The sequence below is a fragment of the Gobio gobio genome, assembly GCF_949357685.1.
Source record: "Gobio gobio genome assembly, chromosome: 11".
Classification (NCBI taxonomy): Eukaryota; Metazoa; Chordata; class Actinopteri; order Cypriniformes; family Gobionidae; genus Gobio; species Gobio gobio.
In genome coordinates, this window is record NC_137104.1 from 903,615 (window position 1) to 931,060 (window position 27,446).

At 40.8% G+C, this 27,446-nt stretch overlaps 1 protein-coding gene across 2 annotated transcripts; it reads right to left on the bottom strand.

Annotated features, from left to right (window-relative positions):
* Nucleotides 1-2,118: 2,118 nt before the first annotated feature.
* Nucleotides 2,119-27,245, bottom strand: prdm1b (PR domain containing 1b, with ZNF domain). 2 transcript variants are annotated; one of them, XM_079828964.1, is made up of 7 exons: nt 27,099-27,245; nt 24,011-24,259; nt 13,530-13,649; nt 11,211-11,460; nt 7,359-8,200; nt 7,151-7,279; nt 2,119-4,654 (listed from the first exon to the last, which is right to left on the bottom strand). In XM_079828964.1, exons 2-7 carry the CDS (start codon nt 24,179-24,181, stop codon nt 4,133-4,135), a joined length of 2,034 nt encoding a protein of 677 aa, XP_079685090.1. In that variant the 5' UTR covers nt 24,182-24,259; nt 27,099-27,245; the 3' UTR covers nt 2,119-4,132. The 2 variants fall into 2 exon arrangements, with proteins under 2 accessions (XP_079685090.1, XP_079685091.1); XM_079828965.1 differs by lacking the exons at nt 13,530-13,649; nt 24,011-24,259; nt 27,099-27,245 and adding an exon at nt 11,543-11,663.
* Nucleotides 27,246-27,446: the final 201 nt, after the last annotated feature.

Below are 27,446 nucleotides of genomic sequence, written 5' to 3' on the forward strand. Positions count from 1 at the left end.
TCAAAAGATTAATCGCGATTAATCGCATCCAAAATAAAAGTTTGTGTTTACATAATATATGTGTACTGTGTATAATTATTATTTATATATAAATACACACACAAGCATGTATATATTTAAGAAAAAAATATTATTTTAATATATAAAACATTTATATTTATATATATTATAGATTATATAAATGTATATACAGTATATACATGCAAATATTTCTTAAATATATACATGAATGTGTGTGTATTTATATATAAATAATAATTAACAGAGTACACACACATATATTATGTAAACACAAACTTTTATTTTGGATGCGATTAATCGTGATTAATCTTTTGACAGCCCTATTGTCTAGTAAATGCTTCCTAATGTAAAATATTTTAGATATTTGGACTGAAAACAAGACAAAAATACTAAGCATTTTTTTGCAGTAGATAGGACTTTTGGGGGCTCTTTGGTCACTTTTGACTGAAAAAAATATATATTTTTTGTATTTTTTTGGTATGATATGATTAGTCACACTCATGACAGCAGTAGTTATTGTGCTATATTGTATTGCACGCTTCGGCTGACGTTAGGGACAGGTGTGCTGGTTTTCGGGACGTTTACCGCAGTGACTGCAGAAACTGTAAGTCATTTACAGAAGTGTTATTGACATTATGCTGTGTTTGATTACTGTAATATTCACCAGGCAATAGTAGGCTGCTTAATTCATTGAATTCATAAAAAAAACATATTCATTTCATTTCTATGAAAAGATTTCCCACACATTCTGTGTTGTGTATTTTCTGGTAAACATATGAAGGCATAAAACATTTAATTTCTCTCATCATTTCATTAAACACACGTTTTTGTTTTGCTGCACACCTGAGCGTTACTGTTAACATTAAGAAAAATTGTGATTTATAACTTTAATAATGTATTATTATTACATTAGTGTTATGTTATTATTACATTGAGGCGGATCTAAATTCTGCTGTACAACAGAGATATATTAGTCAAGTTCAGCCAAACTTTTCTTCTGACGGTTTGACATGAAGAGCTTTGAGTTTCTGTGTCTATATGACGGGAGTTTTTCTCAAACGAAACGGTGAAATGTGGATGAAGTGACTCCGTTCATGTCCTCGTATGAGATGGGTGTGTGTGTGTGTGTGTGTGTGTGTGTGTGTGTCCTCGTATGAGATGGGTGTGTGTGTGTGTGTGTGTGTCCTCGTATGAGATGGGTGTGTGTGTGTGTGTGTGTGTGTGTGCGTGTGTGTGCGAGTGTGTGCGTGTGTAAGGCGGTTAATTATAAATGTACACTGCAAAAAATGCTGTTTTTACTTAGTATTTTTGTCTTGTTTCTAGTCCAAACATCTAAAAATTCTTAAAACAAGAAGCATTTACTAGACAAGTCTTGTTTTGGGGGGAAATAGCTCAAAATTAAGAGAGTTTTTGCTTAAAATAAGCAAAAGAATCTGCCAATGGGGTAAGAAAAACAAGATTATTTAGCTTATTATAAGCAAAACCCTCTTAATTTTGAGTCATTTCCCCCCAAAACAAGACGGTTTCTTTTGCTGTCTAGTAAATGCTTCTTAATGTAAGAACTTTTGGATGTTTGGACTGGAGACAAAAATAGTTAGCTGTGACTACAGGAATCAATTACAGATGTAATTAAATGCAGATAAACTACAAATCGGACACAATGCATAAAGAAAACAAGCAAACAGCAACAAATTTGGGTCTGTGTTTGTGCATATTTGACCCAAATTTGGGTTGAAACAACCCAGCATTTCTTCAGTAATTACATTAATATCTGGGAGGAGTTATATTTGAGTTTTACTGTAAATGCCACTATAAAGTAACCGCATGTAAAGGTTAAAGGTGTTTTTATGATTTCCATATCACGATGAAAACAGCACTGTGTGCGACGGTGGGCATTTCTGATCAGTCCGAGCTGATGAGCAACAATTTCAGTTCCTCTACTTTCTAGAAATACAACCACAGAGACCAGCGTTTGTGTGGGGCTTTCAGGCGAATCCGCCCTGATGGGTGTGTGTGGTGTGTGTGTGTGTGTGTGTGTGTGTGTGTGGTGTGAAAACCATCATCAACACCATGACAAGACGGAAAGACAGGGCTCTTAGACAAGGAGTTTAATGTGCTACATTATAAAAGTTTGTCAAAAATAGGTTCTCACATATAAAGTATCAACATCTTTCGGACTGAGTCAAAAATAAACTAGGATAAGAAAAGAACTGTACAAAAAGTCTCGTTTCTAAACCCTGCTGCAGTCAAACATCCTGCACTTGGATCTAGTTCCTGCTTTTTCCAGTGCTGACATCAAATAAATAAAAAGAGCATTACATATGAAGCTAACTATTTCACTTTTTAGTATGAGGTACTGTTGTGTCTGTAGTTCTGTAGTCTATAAAAAGAAGTATTGCAATCTTCATGATTGGCAAATTCAGTTTCGCTACATCGATTTGATCATGTTCATAGTGCTAACAATACTTGTTTGGGTTAAAGAGACAACAGTAAACATTGGTAGACACAACCAAGTAACATAAGACTAAGAAAACAAAGAATATTAAATAAAAAACGTGAGGCATGTTTTCTTTCCAATGTCAAAGGGGTTCAGGATCTGTCGCAAATGTAATATTTGTAGGAGCTACGGCGAAGGATCCCTTGAAAAGCATCCGGATTATTTAACATTCACATCCAGACCACACTTGGGAAAATCCAGCCCATTTGGGACTGTAACATATAGTGTCCATAGTGGGATTGACGCATTATTCCTGAGAATCCCAAAAAAGAAGATATAAACATTTGATACAGTGCTCAAAAAAAAAAAAAAAAGCATAATAAGTTAAGACGAACTCACACAAACAGACTTTCACATGGGTTTGAAAACCAGTATAAATCACATCTTCATTCTACAAAAGAAGTGCAATGGCTCGACACATTCTTCAAGTCTTTGGAAACACTATTCGTTTGGTGCGGCGCTCATTGGCTTGGTTTACGCATCTTCTCCCTCGGAGGATTTTTGGTGTCATAGGGAATGCCTTGTGCATAGATAGCATTTTTTGGGGGGGTTTCTGGAAGACCTGAACGAGCTAAATATCTTATCTATTTTCTTACTTAGCATTTGTGTCTTGTTTTCAGTCCAAATATCTAAAAAATCTTAAAGAAGAAGCATTTACTAGACAAGCAAAAGTTTTTGTCTTATTTTTTGTCCCATTGGCAAAATAATCTGCCAATGGTGTAAGCAAAATAATCTTGGGTAACACTGACAGTACACTTTAGACATTCTACTAACTATAAGTAACTTTGCAACAACATGTCAACTAACTGTCATTAGAGTATTTGTAGATTGTTCCGATTAATATTTACTAAAACTTTATTTTGTCTCTTTATAAATAAACCACAGATTTGAGCTTTAAACAACTACATTCTCACCTGAAAAAGTCTTAAAACTACATTTTGTGACACACTACTAGTATTTTTAATTTATGCAGGGTTTCTCATCAAGTCACTTTACCACGTGACCGCAGCGAGCAGGCTCCTGATTGGTTAACGTGCCGCAAATTGACGCCAAAGTTAAAAAATTTCAACTCGGGCGTCAGACGCGAATTCGCTTCAAACGCGTGAATACACAAAAGCACCATTCGCGTGTATCGCGCAAGACGCTCAATTCGTGTCCAATTCGCGTCATTCGGGCCGCGCGAAACGCGCCTTCCGCGCGACCTCCAGACGCGCGTCAACACGCCTTTCCATTGACTTAACATTGAAATCACTCGCGCCAGACGCTCTATTCGCGTTTGGTGTGAACGCAGCATCACACCTAACCATAACCAACCAGTCTACTGACAGTCGACTAATACTCTAATGACAGTTAGTTGACATGTAGTTGCAAAGTTACTTATAGTTAGTAGAATTAAAGTGGACTATCAAAATAAAGTGTAACCTAATCGTGTTTTCTGTTTGAATTAAGATTATTTTGCTTACCCCGTTGGCATTATTTTAAGTTATTTTCCCCCAAAACAAGACAAAAACTTTTGCTTGTCTAGTAAATGCTTCTTAATGTAAGATTTTTTAGATATTTGGACTGAAAACAAGACAAAAATACTAAGTAAGAAAAGCATTTTTTGCAGTGCATCTACTCCTCCTCAGTCTTAATGGAGGGCCGGTGGTGGAAGTGAACCACGCTGGCTCTCTCCTGGTGGTGGTGACCCATGGCGGAGACCCCGACAAACGCCTTGAGGAATCCGGCGTCCTCCTTCCCCTCGCCGCTCTCAAAACTCCTCGCCAACCATTTCTCCAAGGCCGCGTCCACCTGAGCCTCTCCGGCGTTCTCGGGCAGAGCCTCGGCCTCGTGGCTGGCATCGAATCGCTCCACCAGCTCCGCCGCTCGCCTCAGCTCTGGGATTTCGGGACGGGCGGCGGGGCAGCAGCCGGAGCGCTGGTGGAGGTGCAGGGAGAAGCGGTGGATGAAGCCGCGGACGCAGGTTTGGCAGGCGTGGGGACGGTCGCAGGAGCTGTGCAGACGTCGGTGGAGTTTGAGGTGGATGTACTGGGTAAACTTCACCCCGCACAGCTTGCACTGGTACGGCTTCTCTCCGGAGTGCAGACGCAGGTGTGTTTTCAGGTTGCTGGTGCTGCTGAAGCGTTTGTGGCACACCTGTGGACATTCAAAGAGAACATCCCATCAGCACACAATCCCAATTCGCGTACTTATACTACGTCCTAAAAGTATGTCCTCTTTTTGTGAAGAAAAAGTACATACTTTTGAGTATGCAAGCTTTGGGACATACTACTTCGTCATCTATAATGGACTCTGTTGCTTAGTGTCACCGTTTAAACTGCCCAGTCAATCATCACCACAGTTAAAAAAAAAATATATCATGTGTGTTGCAGTTTAAAGGGTTAGTTCACCCAAAACTGAAAATTGTGTCATTAATGACTGAGCCTCATGTGGTTGGACACCCGTCAGACCTCCGTTCATCTTCAGACACAAATGAAGATATTTTAGTGTAAATCTGATGCACTGAAAGGCCTCCATTGGCTCAACTTTACACTCTCAAGACCCTTAAAAGACACTAAAGACTAAAGTTACAAAGTCCATCTCACTACAGCGGCTCTACAATAACTTTATGAAGACAAGAATAGTTTCTGTGCGCAAAAAAACCCTAAATAACGACTTATATAGTGATGACGATTTCAAAACACGGCCTCATGAAGCTTCGAAGCATTATGAATCAGTGAGTCGATTCAGCGGTTCAGAGCGTTATGAGTCAGTGAGTCGATTCAGCGGTTCAGAGCGTTATGAGTCAGTGAGTCGATTCAGCGGTTCAGAGCGTTATGAATCAGTGAGTCGATTCAGCGGTTCAGAGCGTCATGAATCAGTGAGTCGATTCAGCAGTTTGGATCGCCAAATTTCAGCAGTTTGGCGGTTCGACACGCGATCCGAACCGCTGAATCGACTCACTGATTCATAACGCTCTGAACCGCTGAATCGACTCACTGATTCATAACGCTCTGAAGCTTCATGATGCCGTGTTTTGAAATCGTCATCACTATATAAGTCGTTATTTTGGGTTTTTTTGCGCACAAAAACTATTCTCGTCACTCCATAAAGTTATTGTAGAACCACTGTAGTGAGATGGACTTTGTATCGACGTCTTTAGTGCCTTTTAAGGGTCTTGAGAGTGTAAAGTTGAGCCAATGGAGGCCTTTCAGAGCATCAGATTTACACTAAAATATCTTCATTTGTGTCTGAAGATGAACGGAGGTCTGACGGGTGTCCAACCACATGAGGCTCAGTCATTGATGACAGAATTTTCGTTTTTGGGTGAACTAACCCTTTAAATATAATGATGCATTTAAAAGTTAATGGCCAAACGTATCATTACAAAAGTTCTCAATGCTGCTGCAGGTGAAATATAATGTGGATAATATTGAATAAATATCTTTTTGTCAGGTTAAATACTGATAATTGCTCACTCAAACCCCTTTATCTAACCCTCTCTACTTAACTGTCCGACTCACATAACCATCATGTTTATAGTTTTTTAACACTTTTTATCCGCGTTTGTAGTTCTAATCGAATCCTCGTACATTTCGCAATGGGTTGTGGGCAATATCAGCCGTTAAAGTGCGCATTGATCTGCACTTCGAATTCTGACCGGAAATAGTAGACCTTTCTTTGGAATACTCTTTTCAACATACTACGATTTGGGACATACTAATTATTTTTTCGAATACTATTTAGTACGGATAGTATGCGAATTGGGACACAACAAATCTCCCTCCTGCCTTACATAATCCCCTGGTATGCAGACGGCGAGCCAGACGTGTGTTTTCACTAAAGCCCAGTGGTCAATATGAATGACGCCACTGTCACACCCTCTCTAGTTACTGTACAATAAAGCCTTTCTCTAGAAGGAAACAGGAGTGACAAGGTAAAGGTTCTGTCATAGATAAGCAATGTTGTGTGTGTGTGTGTGTGTGAGTGCGTCATGGCATGTTAATAGGATATAACTGTCACCTGATGCCTCTTGAGTCACAGCTCATCAAGTCAAGTCTACTTTATTTATATAATAGCGTTCCGGAGAAAACGGTGATGTCATCAGCTTAATTAAATTATCATACAGTGACAATATGGGCATTAGATCAGTTATTTAATTTAAATGGTTAATTTAGTTTAATAATTAGATTTATTTGGATATTTAGTTGAACATGTAGTTTCCCCAACTGAGCAAGCCAAGCCAGAGGCAACAGTGGCAAGGAAACCAAACCCCATCAGGAGCAGAATGGAGGAAAATAAACCTTGGAGAAACCAGGCTCAGTCGGGGGGGCAGTTCTCCTCTGGCCAATTAACAAACAGCGTATTATTATTATTCTGGCATCTTTACAGGTCAGAGGTCATAATAGATCGGAATATTCGAAAGATCGGAGGCAACAATCCGGGTTTATTGAGGATGATGTGTCGATTAAATAATTATTAAATAGGAATAATCGAAATATCGGCGTCATCACGCCAGAGACGGGGTTATTGAGGATGACATATCGATTGAACAATTATTAAATTGTAATATTCAAACAATCGGAGTCATCACGCCGGAGACGGGTTTATTGAGGATGATGTGTCGATGAGGCGATGAACTCATGAACTCACCTGGCACTCGTGCGGTTTCTCTCCTGTGTGGACCAGGTGGTGTTTCTGTAAGTGGGCCAGCTGGGTGAAGCTCTTTTTGCACAAGTTGCACTGGAACGGTCTCTCCCCGCTGTGGACCCTCAAGTGCACCTTCAAAGTGAACACAGACCCTTTAGTCTAAAGCGAATCACAGCAGAACAAGACTCCAGATGAAGTGCGGCCTACTCACTTTGAGGTTGGACAGTTGACCGAAGGTTTTGAGGCAGACGTTGCATTCATACTTGATTTTTCCATTCTGTTTCTTGAGTGGGTACGGGAGAGACTTGTACCCTGGAGTAGATGGAGAAGACGAGGACGGAGGTGACAAGCTCCTGGGTGAAGCCAGGCTGAGGTTGATGGCCTCTTCGCATTCAGGCTTCTGCTGAGGGGAGAGTTCGGGTGTGGCGGGGGCTCCTCGGGGTGGAGTATTCGGGATTCTTTCCTTCAGACCTCCGTGAAGCGGAGTGGGATAGGGCAGTGTCACTGGTAACATGCCAGGTTGGGGAACGGAAGGGTAGGATAAGCCATCACTACCCAGGAATCCGTTGTACCGGAGACCTCCTTTGGAGGGCAACATGGAAGGGAAGGGAGGGGAGTATGGGGGCAACAGCAGACGTGAATAATGAGGGTTGAACTGCGGTAAAAGCGGATATGGAGCTTGCAGGGGTCTAGGTGAGGGCAGGGAAGGGTATGAGACCAGCCCCTCTCGATGACCATAGAGGCCATGTAGGTGGAGAGGAAGGTCTTGCGGTGGGGATAGGGTGGGATACGGGTGAGCGCTCATGTGGTTGGGATGTGGCGAACACACAGGCTCTGGTGGAACAGCTTTGTGGATCTTCTTGCTGAAATCCATGACCTGTTCGTCCGGTGTGTCAGGTGGCGTGTCCCTCTCAATGACCTCTACGTCGATCTTTTCCTCCATCTCGTCTTCCTCTCCCTCACTTTGAAGCTTGTGTGGGCTCGGGGCTTGTTTAGGGTAGTAGGCGTACTGAGGTAGGGGCTGTTTCTGATACTCCATATCAGGCATGTACTCTGTAGAAAGAGAGGAAAAAAAGGTCACACAGTGCAAGGTGACGTGTAAAGGACCCAAGTATGAGACTTTAACCATAGCCCATAATCCCAAAAGATTGGAGCTATCCCAGTATTAGCAAATAGTGGAGTAGGATAAAAAATACTTGAATATACACAAACCTAAAACCGACCTTCATAAAGAGTAGGAATGGGATTACCGTGGACTTGAAACAAGTAAAATGGCATGGTTGAGGACAACAAATTAGGGTTGGAGATGTGGAAAGAAGGGAAAACAAGATAACAGGAGAATTGTGATTGAAAAGAAAAGAAAAAGAGCCTCATCAAAAACATGCGCCTAACCCTTCCTGCGTCCTCCCTAAACCAAACTAGACGGCCCGAAAGGGTGGTCTGGGGGGAGTTGTTGTAATTTTACAAAACCTAACCCTAGCCCTAACCCTAACCCTAACCCTAGCCCTAACCCTAACCTGGGGGGAGGCGTTGCTTTCTCAAAAAACCTAACCCTAACCCTAAGCGAACGCTGGGTCGGGGGGAGTTGTTGTAATTTTACAAAACCTAACCCTAGCCCTAACCCTAGCCCTATTCGGAGGACCATCTAAATAAAGTATTCCCGAAGCTGCAAGTCAACACGTTCACGTTCAAAACATCTGAGATTGACCAAGCAAGTCTCCAACATCGGTCACCCATCGAACACGACTGCATGTGTGTCGTACACCTACTCATAACCTTCCTCCTCAAACGCTCACTTATGGTAAATGTCAGCTCTTTCGGTTCAAAGCTGACAGGCAGAAGATATCTGACTGGTTTCTGTTTGACAAAGAGATAGTACTGCTTTCACGCAGCACCTAGATTACAACCGTGTGGGTGTTTGCCGTGTGGGTGTGTGTATGTTTGTGAGGTTGAGGGGCATATGTACGTGTGACGGCGATACTTCTGACTCAGAAACTACTCTGACTCAACATAACAGCAGATGTCCTCGACCATGGGAAAAATCCTACGACAACACTTCAGCACTAACTGTTACTGTTATGCAGGGAAGCGAGATAAGGTCCGATTATTACTGTCCTTTCGCTCTAGAGATTGTAAAAAGAAAGCCACAAGAGCTCGCTTCTTTCAGTAACCTTTGTGGTGACTCAGACAAAAGCTGCTAAATCATGGAGAGTGGTACAAGGCTCAAGTGTGTCACACAGCAGTGGGAAGATTACACAAACACATTATAACCCTTGTGGTCAGCGCTTGGTTCCTCAAACCTGATGTAAACCAATCTGGTGCAACATTTACAGGCATCGTCTAGGCATTTCCTAACTACCGCGAGGAAAGTGAAAATGGAAATTTGAAACTCCCGAGAGCACAAAACGTTACGCAGGAATAAATATGGTTTTCAAAACTTCTACAATCGGATGAACGGTTATAAGACTGAATATCAGCAGACCTTGATATGCAAAAAATCACACTTTCTAAAACTGAATATACAGATTTCTTTTAACCTCACACAGGAAGTAGAACTTGTCAAAGCGCACAGAATGATACAAAGTAAAAGGACGAGCTTCTCGGTGCCTGACTTCCTAAAGAGGGGCATCTAATAATAAGGTGTAATTGTTCAGTAAACGCATCAGTAGAGATGTGTGTGTGTGTGTGTCAGCATGACTCAGGTAATGGTCTTTAACAATAGCAGACATAAATGCACGTACGAAACACACAAAAACAGACATACATACATTCCAAGGAGTGAATAAGACAGGAAATAACAGCGTGTGTGTGAGATTGAATCTATGTGATATAGGCACTATCACAAATCTACTTAGAAATATCCAGCGTTTTGGCATAAACGCACACACACACTCACTCTCACACGCTCATACACAAACAGGCTTTCATGTTTTCACGTGTCAAATGAATCACTGTTTTTAAATGTCGTGTATTTACAGTGTAAGAGTTCAGTAATTAGCATATATTATATAGAAAGCTAATTTTCAGTGAAAGCTGTTATTAGTGGTGTCATAACAGTCATGTGAACCATGAAAATACACCGATATATGGCACCGCCACATAATAAAAATAATGCCAAACTGCAAAAAATGCTTTTCTTACTTAGTATTTTTGTCTAGTTTTCAGTCCAAATATCTAAAAAATCTTACATTAAGAAGCGTTTACTAGACAAGCAAAAGTTTTTGTCTTGTTTTGGGGGGAAATAACTCAAAATTAAGGCTTAAAATAAGCAAAATAATCTGCTAATGGTGTAAGCAAAATAATCTTATTTTGCAATTTTGAGTTATTTCCCCCCAAAACAAGACAAAAACTTTTGCTTGTCTAGTAAATGCTTCTTAATGTAAGATATTTGGACTGAAAACAAGACAAAAATACTAAGTAAGAAAACATTTTTTTGCAGTGCAAACATCCTCCCTTATGTATTTTGGATCTCAATATTACCAGTGTACACAGAAGAACTGAGGGTGCCCGTTAATTACTGAACCCTCAAAGTTGTAAATAAAGAACATTTCCATGCCAGCTTTTGTTTCAGTGTTGTAAAAATGAGTCCTCTGATTCATGGACAAAGTTGGCTGAAGTGCCTAATAATCCCAGGAGAGAACGCAATAAAGACCAGGAAGAAAAAAAACCCCACTATTTACATAAAAGCCAATGGTTACACTTTATTTCGATAGTCCACTTTAGACATTCTACTAACAAGTAACTTTGCAACTACATGTCAACTAACTGTCATTAGAGTATTAGTAGACTGGTTAGGTGTTAGGGTTCCGGGTTAGTAGAATAAATTGAATTGTAGTTGCCAAGTTACTTATAGTCAGTAGACTGTCTGTTGGGGGACAAGTTTTAGTAAATATTAATGACAGTCTACTAATACTCTAGTGACAGTTAGTTGACATGTAGTTGCAAAGTTACTTATAGTTTGTAGAATGTCTAAAGTGGACTATCAAAATAAGCCAGCACTTCATCCAGTTTTCCCCTCCCCAATGCCAAACTCAGTGGGATAATCCCGGAGCCCATGACTCACTTGGCTTCAGGCTTTCGGGCTGCTCCTGCTGGCCACACAATCTCTGGGAAAACTCTGGGCTGTACCAAACCAGCAGCTCCTGCTTGGGCTCCACGGGCCGGATGGTGTAGAAGAAGATCTCCTGGCCGTTCTGACAGGCCACCAGGTTCTGTTCGGCCATCGAGCGGGCCGGGTTGACGTACCGCATCCAGTTGGAGCGCTGGACATCGTAGCCATCGATGAAGTGGTGTAGTTGGCCACCACTGTAGATCTGGATGGAGAGAGAAGAGAGAACAAGTTAATGCTTAGGTGTCAAAAGCATGACTTTCAAACCTGTAGATCCGATTCTTCACCTCTGCCATGAACAGAACGCTCGTCAAACAGCTGTTTATATCAACTCCTCTGTCTCCCCTAACCTGTGAAAGTGTGTGTGTGTGTGTGTGTGTCCCGCAGAAGACGTGTTACTAACTTTGTGTGTGTCAATGATGTCAGGCTTTTTATAAAGTGCTGGGCGTCAAAGCCATCCACACATGCTGCCAGTCACACGCACAGTCTCCGCCCCTGACTCCTCCCACTTTCGTTCTCAGTTGCAAGTGGGGGAATTCACTGTGTTGACGTGCCAGAGCATGTTCACTGCCCTATCGCAGACACTCCTTTAACCAGTTACACCCTTGAAGACTCATAAACACAAACACACTTTCACCCACATGGATACATCCGTCCACCTGCCTTTGGTCACGTGACATGCGGCGTCATTTCAAGGCTTTACGGCAACAGGAAGTCAGATGGATTTACAGGAAACGGAGAAAGGAAAGGACAGCTCAGACTAGGAAAACCCACAAATGCACACACACACACACACACACACACTCGTGCCTGCGCACATAAACAAACACACGGACAGATCTAGAGACCTTGACACGGAGACACTGAAAAGAAAGTGTGTGTGTGTGTGTGCAGGAATCCCGACTTCTCTAAAAACCTGGCCACAAACCAAAGACTTGCGCTATCCTTTGCGTTTGTGTCAAATGGCTGATGTCGAAATAACTTCTGCTGAGCAAACCATTGTCTGAGAACAAAGCAGGAATCCACAACAAACAGGATGAGATCTGAGAGCTTCCTCTGTGTTTTCCAAGCAAGTCTAATAGGAATGGCTCTGCTTTTAGTGCACAAGTCTGTGTTTAACCCTTAATCGGCCCTTGGGCTCCAGCTGACCCCACTGGACTTTTCCTCCATTTTTAAAAAGTGTTCCCTTCATCTCAGGGCCATGAGACTCTGTGACTTTTCCTAAATAATCTATCTGAACATGCACAAAAAATATGGGCTTGATTTGGTTGTTCTAAAGGTGTGCTGTTTAAGTCCCTCGGGTCAGATTGACCCCACATTGAAAATGAATGGGAAAGTGTAAAAAATACTTTTTTTTTCACCTTTTTTGTCAAAAAAAATTAACTAAATCCAGTATAAATCTGAAAATTTCCACATTTAAATCAAGGTCTGGTCCTAGAGCATAAACATAAAGTAGAAAGAACTTTCTATCTCATACACACACACGTACACACACACAAACACACACGTGTGTGTGACTGCAACACAGTATTTTTTTTTAAATTGGCAAATAAAATCAACAAAACTGGCATAAATCTGAAAAAATTCCATGCATAAATGAAGGACAAATACTAGAGCACAAATGCAACATGCAACAATCATGAGAAAGAGAAGGAAAAGGGCAAATAAAAGAAAGATGAAAGGCAGCTTAACTTCTGCATAACTTCCCTCTGGACCTCTAGTGGATAATGTGGTCATTGCACTTTCTCTTTAACTATAATTCCTAAAGTTTTTCCACAAACCTACAGATGGCGGTATTCCTAACACATAGAGCAATGTCCAAAAACTATTTATATTTACTTAAGATCATCATTCAAGTGATTTTTTCATAAAAAAAATCATTTTTAATGGGCTAATTTATGACATAGTTAAGTATTTGTGCAGTAAATAGGTAAAAAACTACCAAAACCCACAAAAACACAGCATAAATGTAAAGTTGTGAAGTAAATAAAAAAAATGACATTTAGTTTTCCGTGTAAAAAAATTATATTTCCTTATGCAATCGCTCTGTAAAAGTTTGGGGTCTATCTGAGCACAAGGGACTCAAACGTAAACCCTGAGGGACGATTAAGGGTTAAAAGAAAGAAACCGGTGCATATTTGCATGCATTCAAGCAGGAATGAATAAGCTTCCGGCTCCTTTCTGCTAAAATTCTGTGGAAAGTCAGTCATGACAGGTTTGGTAGCTTTTCACCCGGTGTCCCTGAGAGATTAGATCAGCATTGAGGTCACTTACCCTCCAGAAGTACTTCCTGTTGGCCTGGAGGGGCACGTTTTCTTTGGTGTAGATGAGCCCTTGAAGAGGGCCGAAGCGAGTCCCCTGAGGGATGTACTCTTTGCTGAAGACCCCAGTCACCTGCAAGACAGAGCAAACCAACTCAGGATCAATCGAAATAATCATTAACGATTGAGCGAGGCGTGCCTGAGGTGACGAGTTAAGAGCAGAAACAGACTTATACTTTCCCTGGACCGTGCCAGAAACATGTCCTCAGTGAGCCTGACCCGCTGGCAAAGGTTGGCCACTATTGACAAACAATTAAAGACGCAGAAACTGGAGCAGGTGGTCCACTATATAGGTCACAGTGTGGCGTGGGGTCACGGCCCCTCCTAAATAACTAACTCATACGTTTACTCTCTTAGTGCTTTTGTCTTGCGTCTCCGGGAAATGCATCTTGATTTAAGAGACACACTAATTGCATGCAAGCATTTTAACCCTCTGGTGCTCTTCGGAAAACTTTCTGTTTTGAAATGTTAAAAATCACAGTATGATATGAAACTTGGCGACTTTTCTAGCATTAGGTATGTAAACACACACAAAAATTGGGGTCATGTTTCGAGCATGCTAATTGGTTGTAAAAAAAAAGGTGCGTTCATTGTCGTGAATGGGAAATCGGCAAAAACACAAAAATTCACTGAATATTTGTGTGTACAATCTACAAATCGGCCACAATGCTGAAAAAAAGTACACAGCAGTGAAGGGGTGACACTCTAAAACATCAAGAGTGTGATATTGACACATACACACACACACACACACGCACACTTATACACACACACACACACACACACACACACACCTATGAAAAGCTGAGCCTATGAACCACATTTTGAATTTTTTTAAAACACAGCTTCATCGGAAAAATATGAAACTTGGTGACTTGTCTTGCATTAGGTATGTAAACACACACAAAAATTGGGCTCATGATTTGAGCATGCTAATTGGTCATTAAAAAAAAAAGTAGCGTTCATTGTCTTCGGTCAAAGGAAATTAATGGGAAATTGGCAAAAACACAAAAATTCACTGAATATTTGTGTGTACAATCTACAAATCGGCCACAATGCTGAAAAAAGTACACAGCAGTGAAGTGGTGACACTCTAAAACATCAAGAGTGTGATATTCACACATCCACTCACACACACACTTATACACACACGCACACTTATACACACACACACACACACACCTATTAAAAACTGAGCCTATGAACCACATTTAGAATTTTTTTAAATCACAGCTTCATCGGAAAAATATGAAACTTGGTGACTTTTCTAGCATTAGGGATGTAAACACACGATAATTGGGGTGATTCGAGCATGCTAATTGGTCATAAAAAAATACTCCCACTTGTGCTCTTCGGTCAAAAATGACCACCATAGGAAATGAATGGGAAACCTGCAAAAACACAAATTCACAGAAAAAAACTATATTTCTAACAAACAAAAAAATATCTAAAACTTTATAATAAACAATCTTTGAGATTTTTTAAAAAATATATTCAAATCCATCAACAACAACAACAAAAAAATGATTAAATGTGTTCAGAACTGGTGAATTCTCCAGCCTCTCCACAGAGACCTCTAGTGGTCACACACATGACTGCAGGATTTATTAAATAATTCCAAAAGAGGCGCTAATCTGCCTTCAAAGAAAAAATATTTTGAAGACCTAGGCTGCGTCCCAATTCGTCTACTTATACTACGTCCTAAAAGTATGTACTCTTTTTGTGAAGAAAAAGTACATACTTTTGAGTGTGTAGCAGAAGAGTATGCAAGCTTTGGGAAATACTACTTCGTCAATCATCGTCACAGTTCAAATCCCCCACTTTCAGTTTAATTTCCTACCGTATCGGAGAGAAATGTAGTCGCTCGATGATCTGCCTTTCGTGGGTCTTTAATGCAGAGACTCCTCTCATGTGTTTGCAAAGTTAAGGCCAAACGTATCATTACAAAAGTTCTCAGGTGAAATATAATGTGGACAATATTGAATAAATATCTTTTCGTCAGGTTAAATACTGATAATTGCTCACTCAAACCCCTTTATCTAATCCTCTCCACTTAACCGTCAGACTCGCGTAACCGTCATGTTTGTAGTTTTTTAAACACTTTATCCGCGTTTGTAGTTCTAATCGAATCCTCGTCCATTTCGCAATGGGTTGTGGGCAATATCAGCCGTTAGAGTGCGCATCGATCTGCACTTCGGATTCTTAGTCGGAAATAGTAGACCTTTCTTTGGAATACTCTTTTCAACATACTAAGATTTGGGACATACTAATTCTTTTTTCGAATACTATTTAGTACGGATAGTATGTAAATTGGGACGCAGCACTAGTCTCTATTTTAACCTGAAATACTGCAATAATGAAAAAAAATATATTTGTATAATTTTCAATGGCAAAAATAGACCATAATTATTGCATAAATATTAAAAAATACCATCAAATCATCTCAAAAGACAAAATTAAATAGAAAAAATATTATTGAAGAAAAATAAATTGCATTGGTTTTACTGGGGTGGAGGAAGTTTAATGTTTAGGTGAGCAATGCGACCCTTAAAGGAAGAGCAGCAGAGGGGTAAGAGAGTCCACAGCAGTTGTAACCAGCAGAAGGAAGAAAGGATGATTTGGAGAAGACGAGAGCGGCGCTGACAGTGGGATTGTGTGTCGTTAGCGTTGCGTGACTAATTGGTTGGTCTTTAGTGATTAAGCACTCAGGGTTTAGGGAGGAGGGTCATCTCTGACCAGACCAACGGCTTCACGCTGACCCAAACACCCGCAGCTGCCCCAGGTCCAAACGAAAGTTAATCAGTCAAGCTTAACCTACTTCCTCTGGCGGAGGTTCTGGAAGTGTTTGTGCATTTGAGTCGTGTCACAGATCAGCCCATCTGCCACGTGCCCCCTGGGTCAGGCACGCTTCTCCGGCGAAGAAGCTCACACACACACACACACACACACACACACACACGCGCTTTCATGCATGGCTGAGTGTGTTGGACAACACACTGCAACGTTTTCTTTCGTCTTGCTTTTCATTATACAATATCAAAAAGAGCATGTGTTGTGTCTCTGGCTCTACCACACTGCAAAAAATGCTTTTCTTACTTAGTATTTTTGTCTTGTTTTCAGTCCAAATGTCTAAAAAATCTCACATTAAGAAGCATTTACTAGACAAGCAAAAGTTTTTGTCTTGTTTTGGGGGAAAATAACTCAAAATGAAGGGAGAAAATAAGCTAAATAATCTTAATTCAAACAGAAAACAAGATTATTTTGCTTACACCATTGGCAGATTATTTTGCTTATTGTAAGTCTTAATTGTGAGTTATTTTCCCCCAAAACAAGACAAAAAACTTTTGCTTGTCTAGTAAATGCTTCTTAATGTAAAATATTTTAGATATTTGGAATGAAAACAAGACAAAAATACTAAGTAAGTGAAGCATGTTTTGCAGTGTAGAGCAGGTTTTCCTGCTGTAATGTTGATTATTTCCTCATATTCTTCATTGTTGCGGCTCCTCCTTCTGAAAAGCACACTGTGCTCTGATTGGTCGGCTGGGGCAGTGTGTTGTTAGCCTGGTCCTACCATTTGTTCAGAGAGTCTGACCAGCGTTAACTTCCTTGAAGGCGGGAACTCTGTTGATGTTTAAAACTATTGGATCAGGGGTCAGGGGTGTCCAAAGTCCGGCCCGGGGATGAATTTCAAACGGCCCTCAACTAGTCTATTAAAATATATTAAATGCGGCCCGCCACGCATAATTTACAAATCGTGCAGTTTCACAATGTCAACGCTAGGTGGCAGTACTAGACTTTAGGCCAGGGAAACAGCGCTACTTGTGCAACTCGCGAGTTCTGACTCTGAACAAATGTGTCCCGATCACATGACCACTAAACAGCCAATGAGAAGCGTTCGAGTTCAGCGGTCTCCGGTGTGGAGCGGCAAAACTCGTTAATTTAGTTTAAAGCTAGTGAAACTGCGCTGACTTAATCAACAACACTAACGTGTAATTCAGGAGAAACACTGAGCCATTCAGTTCAAATACAAACAACACTTCACCCTCATTTTTCAGGGATTTACTGGTAACACGAACTGTAACCGTGGTAACACGAACTGTAACCGTGGTAACACGGACTGTAACCGTGGTAACACGAACTGTAACCGTGGTAACAGGGACTGTAACCGTAGTAACACGAACTGTAACCGGGGTAACACGAACTATAACCGTGGTAACACAAACTGTAACCGGGGTAACACAGACTGTAACCGTGGTAACACAAACTGTAACCGGGGTAACACGGACTGTAACCGGGGTAACACGAACTGTAACCGGGGTAACACGGACTGTAACCGGGGTAACACGGACTGTAACCGGGGTAACACGAACTGTAACCGGGGTAACACGAACTGTAACCGGGGTAACACGAACTGTAACCGGGGTAACACGAACTGTAACCGGGGTAACACGGACTGTAACCGGGGTAACACGAACTGTAACCGGGGTAACACGAACTGTAACCGGGGTAACACGAACTGTAACCGGGGTAACACGAACTGTAACCGGGGTAACACGGACTGTAACCGGGGTAACACGGACTGTAACCGGGGTAACACGAACTGTAACCGGGGTAACACGGACTGTAACCGGGGTAACACGAACTGTAACCGGGGTAACACGAACTGTAACCGGGGTAACACGGACTGTAACCGGGGTAACACGGACTGTAACCGTGGTAACACGAACTGTAACCGGGGTAACACGAACTGTAACCGGGGTAACACGAACTGTAACCGGGGTAACACGAACTGTAACCGGGGTAACACGGACTGTAACCGGGGTAACACGAACTGTAACCGGGGTAACACGAACTGTAACCGGGGTAACACGGACTGTAACCGGGGTAACACGGACTGTAACCGGGGTAACACGAACTGTAACCGGGGTAACACGAACTGTAACCGGGGTAACACGAACTGTAACCGGGGTAACACGGACTGTAACCGGGGTAACACGAACTGTAACCGGGGTAACACGAACTGTAACCGGGGTAACACGGACTGTAACCGGGGTAACACGAACTGTAACCGGGGTAACACGGACTGTAACCGGGGTAACACGAACTGTAACCGGGGTAACACGGACTGTAACCGGGGTAACACGGACTGTAACTGGGGTAACACGGACTGTAACCGTAGTAATTTGTCCGAAATGTAGGTTAATCTAATTTTATTTCATTTGTAATGTAGACATGTATTAAATGAGTAATACAAACTAATTAAAGACAATTTTTGTCATAAACTTGCAGTTTTGTGCATTTGTATTTATATGTTTATAGACTGAATACCATAAAGCCATTCTAGCGACTAACAAACTCAGCCCGCCCCCTTTATTCTGCGCATTAATTATTATAATGAGGAATATTGTGACGTGCTGGAAAACTCGAGACTACACTGGAGGCGTTTCAGAAACATATTTTTTCTTGTTTTCGAGGAAAATCAAATCAAAGTGAAGTGAGTTTGAGCCAATGGGGTAAGAAAAATAATCTGGTTTCTTGTTTCTGTCCCAATTTTTTTTTTAGTTTATTATCTAGTAAAATCATCTTGATTTAAGAATTGTTAGATATTTTGGACTGGAAACAAGACAAAAATACAAAGTACACGGTTGAAAATGGACTAACCCAGCAATTGGGTTGTTTTAACTCAGTGAATGGATCGCTGTAACCCAGTGAATGGATCATTTTAACCCAGCGATTGGGTCAAATGTTTGCTTAAAACAACCCAATCGCTGGGTTAAAACAACTCAATTGCTGGGTTAGTCCATTTTCAACCCAACTTGGGTTGTTTTTAACCCAGAGTGTAAGAACTTTTAGGTTTTTTTTTGCAGTGTAAAGGCAGATGAATGTGGGAAAACCGCAGAAAATGTGCTCTTTAAATCAAGAGATATGTACTTGAGAAGTGAGTCTGTGCTTAAAACTAAAACAAATCTGTCAGTCGGTCAGAAAAATCAATAATCTTCAATAATCTTCCCTCTTCAAGTGAATATCTCACGTCACTTTGCGTCTCCAGTAAATGATTCTTGATTTAAGAACATTTTGAGTTTTGTACTTGGAAATGTTTGCAGTGCACCTTCTTCCTAAAGCATTGCTCATCTGTTCATCAGTTTCTGTTCTTCCCCACAGGTCATTGCGCACACACACACACACCCACACACACACACACACACACATTAAAGCAGCGATACACACTTTCACAAACACAGAAACTCTGGAATGTGTGTATGCTTCACAGAAACCAAACGCACAGAGACTGGCTTTCTAACATCCCGAAAATCTGTCATTTTTCCTCTAATTAAAGTGTGTGTGGCCCTCCAGGAACTGACACACACTCGCTGAACGTTTTTCACAGAATCTGCCCAGACCAGAGGAATATCCAGAAATGGGAAGTGTGCGATCGATGTGCGTATGATCTGCTGTTATTAAAACCTGCCTCAGTTTATCATGACAGGAAATTTGCTGTTGTATTCAAGGATATGGTTGTTTTTGCTTGAGATGAGAGTGAGAATATAAATGTGAGAGATAAAATAGTGTGTGAAAGGGGAAGTTAATGCAGGCCAAAAGGTTCAGGTCAGTGAGTGTGTGGTCAGTGAGAAACATGTTAAAATATGAGATATATATCTGTCATATACGGCGAACTGATGCTTTCTGCCATTGAGATGACCTGGAAAAAGTGTCCAGATCTCCCAAAACTCTCCGTTTATACGACAGAATCTGCATTCGAGGTCTTATCAGCAGCGGAGTATTTTTCTCACATTGTTGTGTTTTTCTATCTTTGCACATTCTGTTTGAGACTCGAGCGTGTGTGTGTGTGTTCATGAGATCATGACCACACTTTCACACCTTCAGTGTGTCAGAACATAAAAAGAGCAGAGGGCTTTAGAAAGAGGAACTGACTTTCACCTGCGAAGGAGAGAAACTGGATCATGCAAAAGACAAACGGAACAGTGAAGAAGTGCATGAAACCACAGCAAAGGGCGAAGAACGACACGTGTGAACCCCCGATGAAGAAGATCAGACACCAACACCAACACTGAGATCTTCATAACGTATACATTGCTAATTTGCATTGATCAAAATTATATTTAGCCGTTAAAAGTAACTGAGTAATGCACAATCAACCAGAAATAACCCCAACATGGGACATAAAAGTGCATCTGTCCATCATAAAAGTGCATCTATCCATCATAAAAGTGCATCTATCCATCATAAAAGTGCATCCATCCATCATAAAAGTGCATCTATCAATCATAAAAGTGCATCTGTCCATCATAAAAGTGCATCCATCCATCATAAAAGTGCATCTATCAATCATAAAAGTGCATCTGTCCATCATAAAAGTGCATCTATCCATCATAAAAGTGCATCCATCCATCATAAAAGTGCATCTATCAATCATAAAAGTGCATCTGTCCATCATAAAAGTGCATCTATCCATCATAAAAGTGCATCTGTCCATCATAAAGTGCATCTGTCCATCATAAAGTGCATCTGTCCATCATAAAAGTGCATCTGTCCATCATAAAAGTGCATCTATCCATCATAAAAGTGCATCTGTCCATCATAAAAGTGCATCTATCCATCATAAAAGTGCATCTATCCATCATAAAAGTGCATCTGTCCATCATAAAAGTGTATCTATCCATCATAAAAGTGCATTTGTCCATCATAAAAGTGCATCTATCCATCATAAAAGTGCATCTGTCCATCATAAAAGTGCATCTGTCCATCATAAAAGTGCATCTATCCATCATAAAAGTGCATCTGTCCATCATAAAAGTGCATCTGTCCATCATAAAAGTGCATCTATCCATCATAAAAGTGCATCTGTCCATCATAAAAGTGCACCCATCCATCATAAAAGTGCATCTATCCATCATAAAAGTGCATCTGTCCATCATAAAAGTGCATCTATCCATCATAAAAGTGCATCTGTCCATCATAAAAGTGCATCTATCCATCATAAAAGTGCATCTGTCCATCATAAAAGTGCATCTGTCCATCATAAAAGTGCATCTATCCATCATAAAAGTGCATCTATCCATCATAAAAGTGTGTCTATCCATCATAAAAGTGCATCTGTCCATCATAAAAGTGCATCTGTCCATCATAAAAGTGCATCTGTCCATCATAAAAGTGCATCTGTCCATCATAAAAGAGCATCTATCCATCATAAAAGAGCATCTGTCCATCATAAAAGTGCATCTGTCCATCATAAAAGTGCATCTGTCCATCATAAAAGTGCATCTGTCCATCATAAAAGTGCATCTATCCATCATAAAAGAGCATCTATCCATCATAAAAGTGTATCTATCCATCATAAAAGTGCATCTATCCATCATAAAAGTGCATCTGTCCATCATAAAAGTGCATCTGTCCATCATAAAAGTGCATCTATCCATCATAAAAGTGCTTCTATCCATCATAAAAGTGCTTCTATCCATCATAAAAGTGCATCTGTCCATTATAAAAGTGCATCTGTCCATCATAAAAGTGCACCCATCCATCATAAAAGAGCATCTATCCATCATAAAAGTGCATCGATCCATCATAAAAGTGCATCTATCCATCATAAAAGTGCATCTATCCATCATAAAAGTGCATCTGTCCATCATAAAAGTGCATCTATCCATCATAAAAGTGCATCTGTCCATCATAAAAGTGCATCTGTCCATCATAAAAGTGCATCTCTCCATCATAAAAGTGCATCTGTCCATCATAAAAGTGCATCTGTCCATCATAAAAGTGTATCTATCCATCATAAAAGTGCATCTGTCCATCATAAAAGTGCATCTATCCATCATAAAAGTGCATCTGTCCATCATAAAAGTGCATCTATCCATCAAAAAGTGAGAGAGAGAGAGAGAGAGAGAGAGAGAGAGAGAGAGAGAGAGAGAGAGAGAGAGAGAGAGAGATTAGTGATTATTTCCTCAGTCATCGTCTCACTGACCCACTGAACCGCTCACTCGTTTACGTCATGGACACTTTGAATAGAACAATCCCATTTCACGGAACTGTATTTATAAACGGATCAGATGAAGCTGAACCTGAGACTCCCTCACACACTCACACACTCACACACTCACACACTCACACCATCCCAAACTTCCTGATGCCACGCCCTCTTTCCTTCAGAACTACAGCATGAGCCCAGACAACATTCACACGCTCATACACACATCACGCGTGTTCTCAAACATCACGCGTGTTCTCAAACATCACGCGTGTTCTCAAACATCACGCGTGTTCTCAAACATCACGCGTGTTCTCAAACATCACGCGTGTTCTCTGAACGCTACACACGTTACTAACACTACATAAAACATGCATTATATTAAAGTGTTTAATGCATTGATTGTGTTACACAGTTATAATACATTCATGCAAATATTCCAATGCATTTAAACTCTGGTTATGATAATCTATAAGGCATTATGAAGACCTTTATAACACAGTATGCATAAAGGCTTTAAGTAAAGTTACCTTAATGCCTTTTCTTGATTTTCTTCAAATGGAAAAAATATTTTGGTATTTTATGCATTAATTCTGCATTGCATGATCTCATGAATAATCGTAACCACAGTTATAATACATTATAATGTATTTACAATATAAAGCATTAAAACACACGTCAAACAACCCGTTAAAGATCCAACATCCATCTAAAGAAATGCTGGGTTAAAAACAACCCAAGTTGGGTTGAAAATGGACTAACCCAGCAATTGGGTTGTTTTAAGCAAACATTTAACTCAATCACTGGGTTAAAACAACCAAAATCACTGGGTTAAAACAACTGAATCACTGGGTTAAAACAACTGAATCACTGGGTTAAAACAACCCAATCACTGGGTTTGTCCAATTTCAACCCAACTTGGGTTGTTTTTAACCCAGCATTTTTTAGAGTGAAGGAGTCTGCAAATATTCGAATGCATTTTAACTTTGGTTATGATAATTTATAACACATTTTGCATAAAGTTACCAATGCTTCATAAATGTTCTCGTTAGATGAACGTCCAACTAAAATATTTCAGAATTTTTTTTTTTTTTTCCATGCATGATGCATAAATTAATTATTAAATATACAACAGCAGTCATAATCTCACGGGTTAGGGTTACCATAGCAACAATACATCAGGTCAAAATGATCCATTTTTCTTTTATGCCAAAAATCATTAGGATATTAAGATGTTTCGTACGTTCTCATATCATAAATGTATTATTAGTGGTAATATGCATGGCTGAGGAATTCATCCAGACAACTTTAAAGGAGATTTTCGACCCTGAGAATGAATGTAAGCGCTGATGCTGAAGCTGTCAGAGCCTGACTGGTGAGTGTGTGTGGGAATGGGAATGCTGGGAATGCTGGGAATGCTGGGAATGCTGGGAATGCTGGGATACCTGGTTGCGGGCGCTGTACTGGAAGGCCAGGTTGCGTGGGATGGAGGTCATGGCTTTGGGCAGGCTGAAGCTGGGCTCGGACGCCTGATCATGGACGATGTAGGTGCAGCTGAGGGCGAAGTCCAGCTCGCTCCACTCACTCATGTCCTCCAGAGACGCACAAAACTTCATTCTCGGACAATAGAATCCTGTCCTTCTTTGGTCCGTCTCACTTTGGTTCTCCTTTTGCTTTAGCGGTTCGTTAAAGTTCTAAAGAAAACGCAAAATATGTCTTTAGGCACACACACATTTCCTTCAGGTCTCCAGAGTCATGCAATACACGCCTTGCATAACACACACACACACACACACACACACACACACACACACACACACACACACACACACACACACACACACACACACACACACACACACACACACACACACACACACACACACACACACACACACACACACACACACACACACACACACACACACACACGTGTCGCAACACATGATCAGTGCTGAGAACCAGCCCTGCGGCCAGACGTGTGTGTGTGTGTGTGTGTGTGTGCACTTCTCCAGAAGCACAGAACAATTAGGTGAGTATATGACAGCCCCATTAGTGCCATGGCAGCTCTTTATGAGAAACACTCTGTGTTCTTGTAAGACGAGTGTCTCTGTCACACTCACAGAGAAACAAGATTCAACAAACTCTTCATTTTCACGCATTTCACAGTAAACAAGGAAAACATGTCATTGTTAGAGTGTCATTAGATATTCAAGCACTGAGTATGAGTACTTACTATAGGCTTAGGGTTTGGATGCATGTACACTCTAAAAAATGCTGGGTTAAAAATAACCCAAGTTGGGTTGAAAAAGGACTAACCCAGCAATTGGGTTGTTTTAACCCAGCGGTTGGGTTAAATGTTTGCTTAAAACAACTGAATCACTGGGTTAAAACCACCCTATCACTTGGTTAAAACAACCCAATCACTGGGTTAAAACAACCCTATCACTTGGTTAAAACAACCCAATCACTGGGTTAAAACAACCCAATCACTGGGTTAAAACAACCCTATCACTGGGTTTAAACAATCGAAACACTGGGTTAAAACAACCTATTCACTGGGTTAAAACAACCCAAACACTGGGTTAAAACAATCGAATCATTGGGTTAAAACAACCCAATCACTGAGTTAAAACAACCCAATCACTGGGTTAAAACAACCCAATCACTGGGTTAAAACAATCGAAACACTGGGTTAAAACAACCTATTCACTGGGTTAAAACAATCGAAACACTGGGTTAAAACAACCCAATCACTGGGTTAAAACAACCTATTCACTGGGTTAAAACAACCCTATCACTGGGTTTAAACAACCCAATCACTGGGTTAAAACAACCCAAACACTGGGTTAAAACAATCGAATCATTGGGTTAAAACAACCCAAACACTGGGTTAAAACAATCGAATCACTGGGTTAAAACAACCCAAACACTGGGTTAAAACAATCGAATCATTGGGTTAAAACAACCCAATCACTGAGTTAAAACAACCCAATCACTGGGTTAAAACAACCCAATCACTGGGTTAAAACAATCGAAACACTGGGTTAAAACAACCTATTCACTGGGTTAAAACAACCCAATCACTGGGTTAAAACAATCGAAACACTGGGTTAAAACAACCTATTCACTGGGTTAAAACAACCCAATCACTGGGTTAAAACAACCGAATCACTGGGTTAAAACAACCCAAACACTGGGTTAAAACAATCGAAACACTGGGTTAAAACAACCTATTCACTGGGTTAAAACAACCCAATCACTGGGTTAAAACAACCGAATCACTGGGTTAAAACAACCCAATCACTGGGTTAAAACAACCCAATCACTGGGTTAAAACAATCGAAACACTGGGTTAAAACAATGGAAACACTGGGTTAAAACAACCCAATCACTGGGTTAAAACAATCGAAACACTGGGTTAAAACAACCCAATCACTGGGTTAAAACAATCGAAACACTGGGTTAAAACAATCGAAACACTGGGTTAAAACAACCCAATCACTGGGTTAAAACAACCCAATCACTGGGTTAAAACAATGGAAACACTGGGTTAAAACAACCCAATCACTGGGTTAAAACAATGGAAACACTGGGTTAAAACAACCCAATCACTGGGTTAAAACAATCGAAACACTGGGTTAAAACAACCCAATCACTGGGTTAAAACAACCCAATCACTGGGTTAAAACAACCCAATCACTGGGTTAAAACAACCGAATCACTGGGTTAAAACAACCCAATCACTGGGTTAAAACAACCCAATCACTGGGTTAAAACAATCGAAACACTGGGTTAAAACAATGGAAACACTGGGTTAAAACAACCCAATCACTGGGTTAAAACAATCGAAACACTGGGTTAAAACAACCCAATCACTGGGTTAAAACAATCGAAACACTGGGTTAAAACAATCGAAACACTGGGTTAAAACAACCCAATCACTGGGTTAAAACAACCCAATCACTGGGTTAAAACAATGGAAACACTGGGTTAAAACAACCCAATCACTGGGTTAAAACAATCGAAACACTGGGTTAAAACAACCCAATCACTGGGTTAAAACAACCCAATCACTGGGTTAAAACAATGGAAACACTGGGTTAAAACAACCCAATCACTGGGTTAAAACAATGGAAACACTGGGTTAAAACAACCCAATCACTGGGTTAAAACAATCGAAACACTGGGTTAAAACAACCCAAACACTGGGTTAAAACAATCGAAACACTGGGTTAAAACAACCCAATCACTGGGTTAAAACAACCCAATCACTGGGTTGCTGGGTTAATTGCTGGGTTAGTCCATTTTCAACCCAACTTGGGTTGTTTTTAACCCAGCATTTTTTAGAGTGTAAGTATGCATAATCTACTGTTGGTAAGCATCATATTCAACGCTGTAAAATAAAGTGAACCCAAACGTTGATGTGATGGAGCCACATCTCCATCCTCAACCCCACAGAACACATCCCTCATCCCAAACCTCTCCTGAAGAACTTCCCATCAATCATATAAACAAACATGGTGTCCTCACGTCTCATTGGTTGAGCTGATGGATGTCTTTGGTCAGGTCATCTCTGCTTCCCGCTGCTCATCTTCTCTGATTTCCCTCCCGTTTCCATAAAGTCCAAGCAATCTCTCCAGCCGCAGTTCCTCAGGGATCTCAGATATCTCAAACTGTCCACGCTCAGCTGCGCCAGACTTTTGAGTAGCAGAAACCGACCAATCAGCATCTGGCTTTAATCATGTGACCGTCAGGATTAGTTGAAGCTGATCCAATCGGGACGCTGGAAGCTTCTCGGCCCCAAACGTACACATCAACACCTCAGGCAGACAAAGGACGCCCGTGGACAATCGGGATGAGCCGAAAGCAGATGGTGGG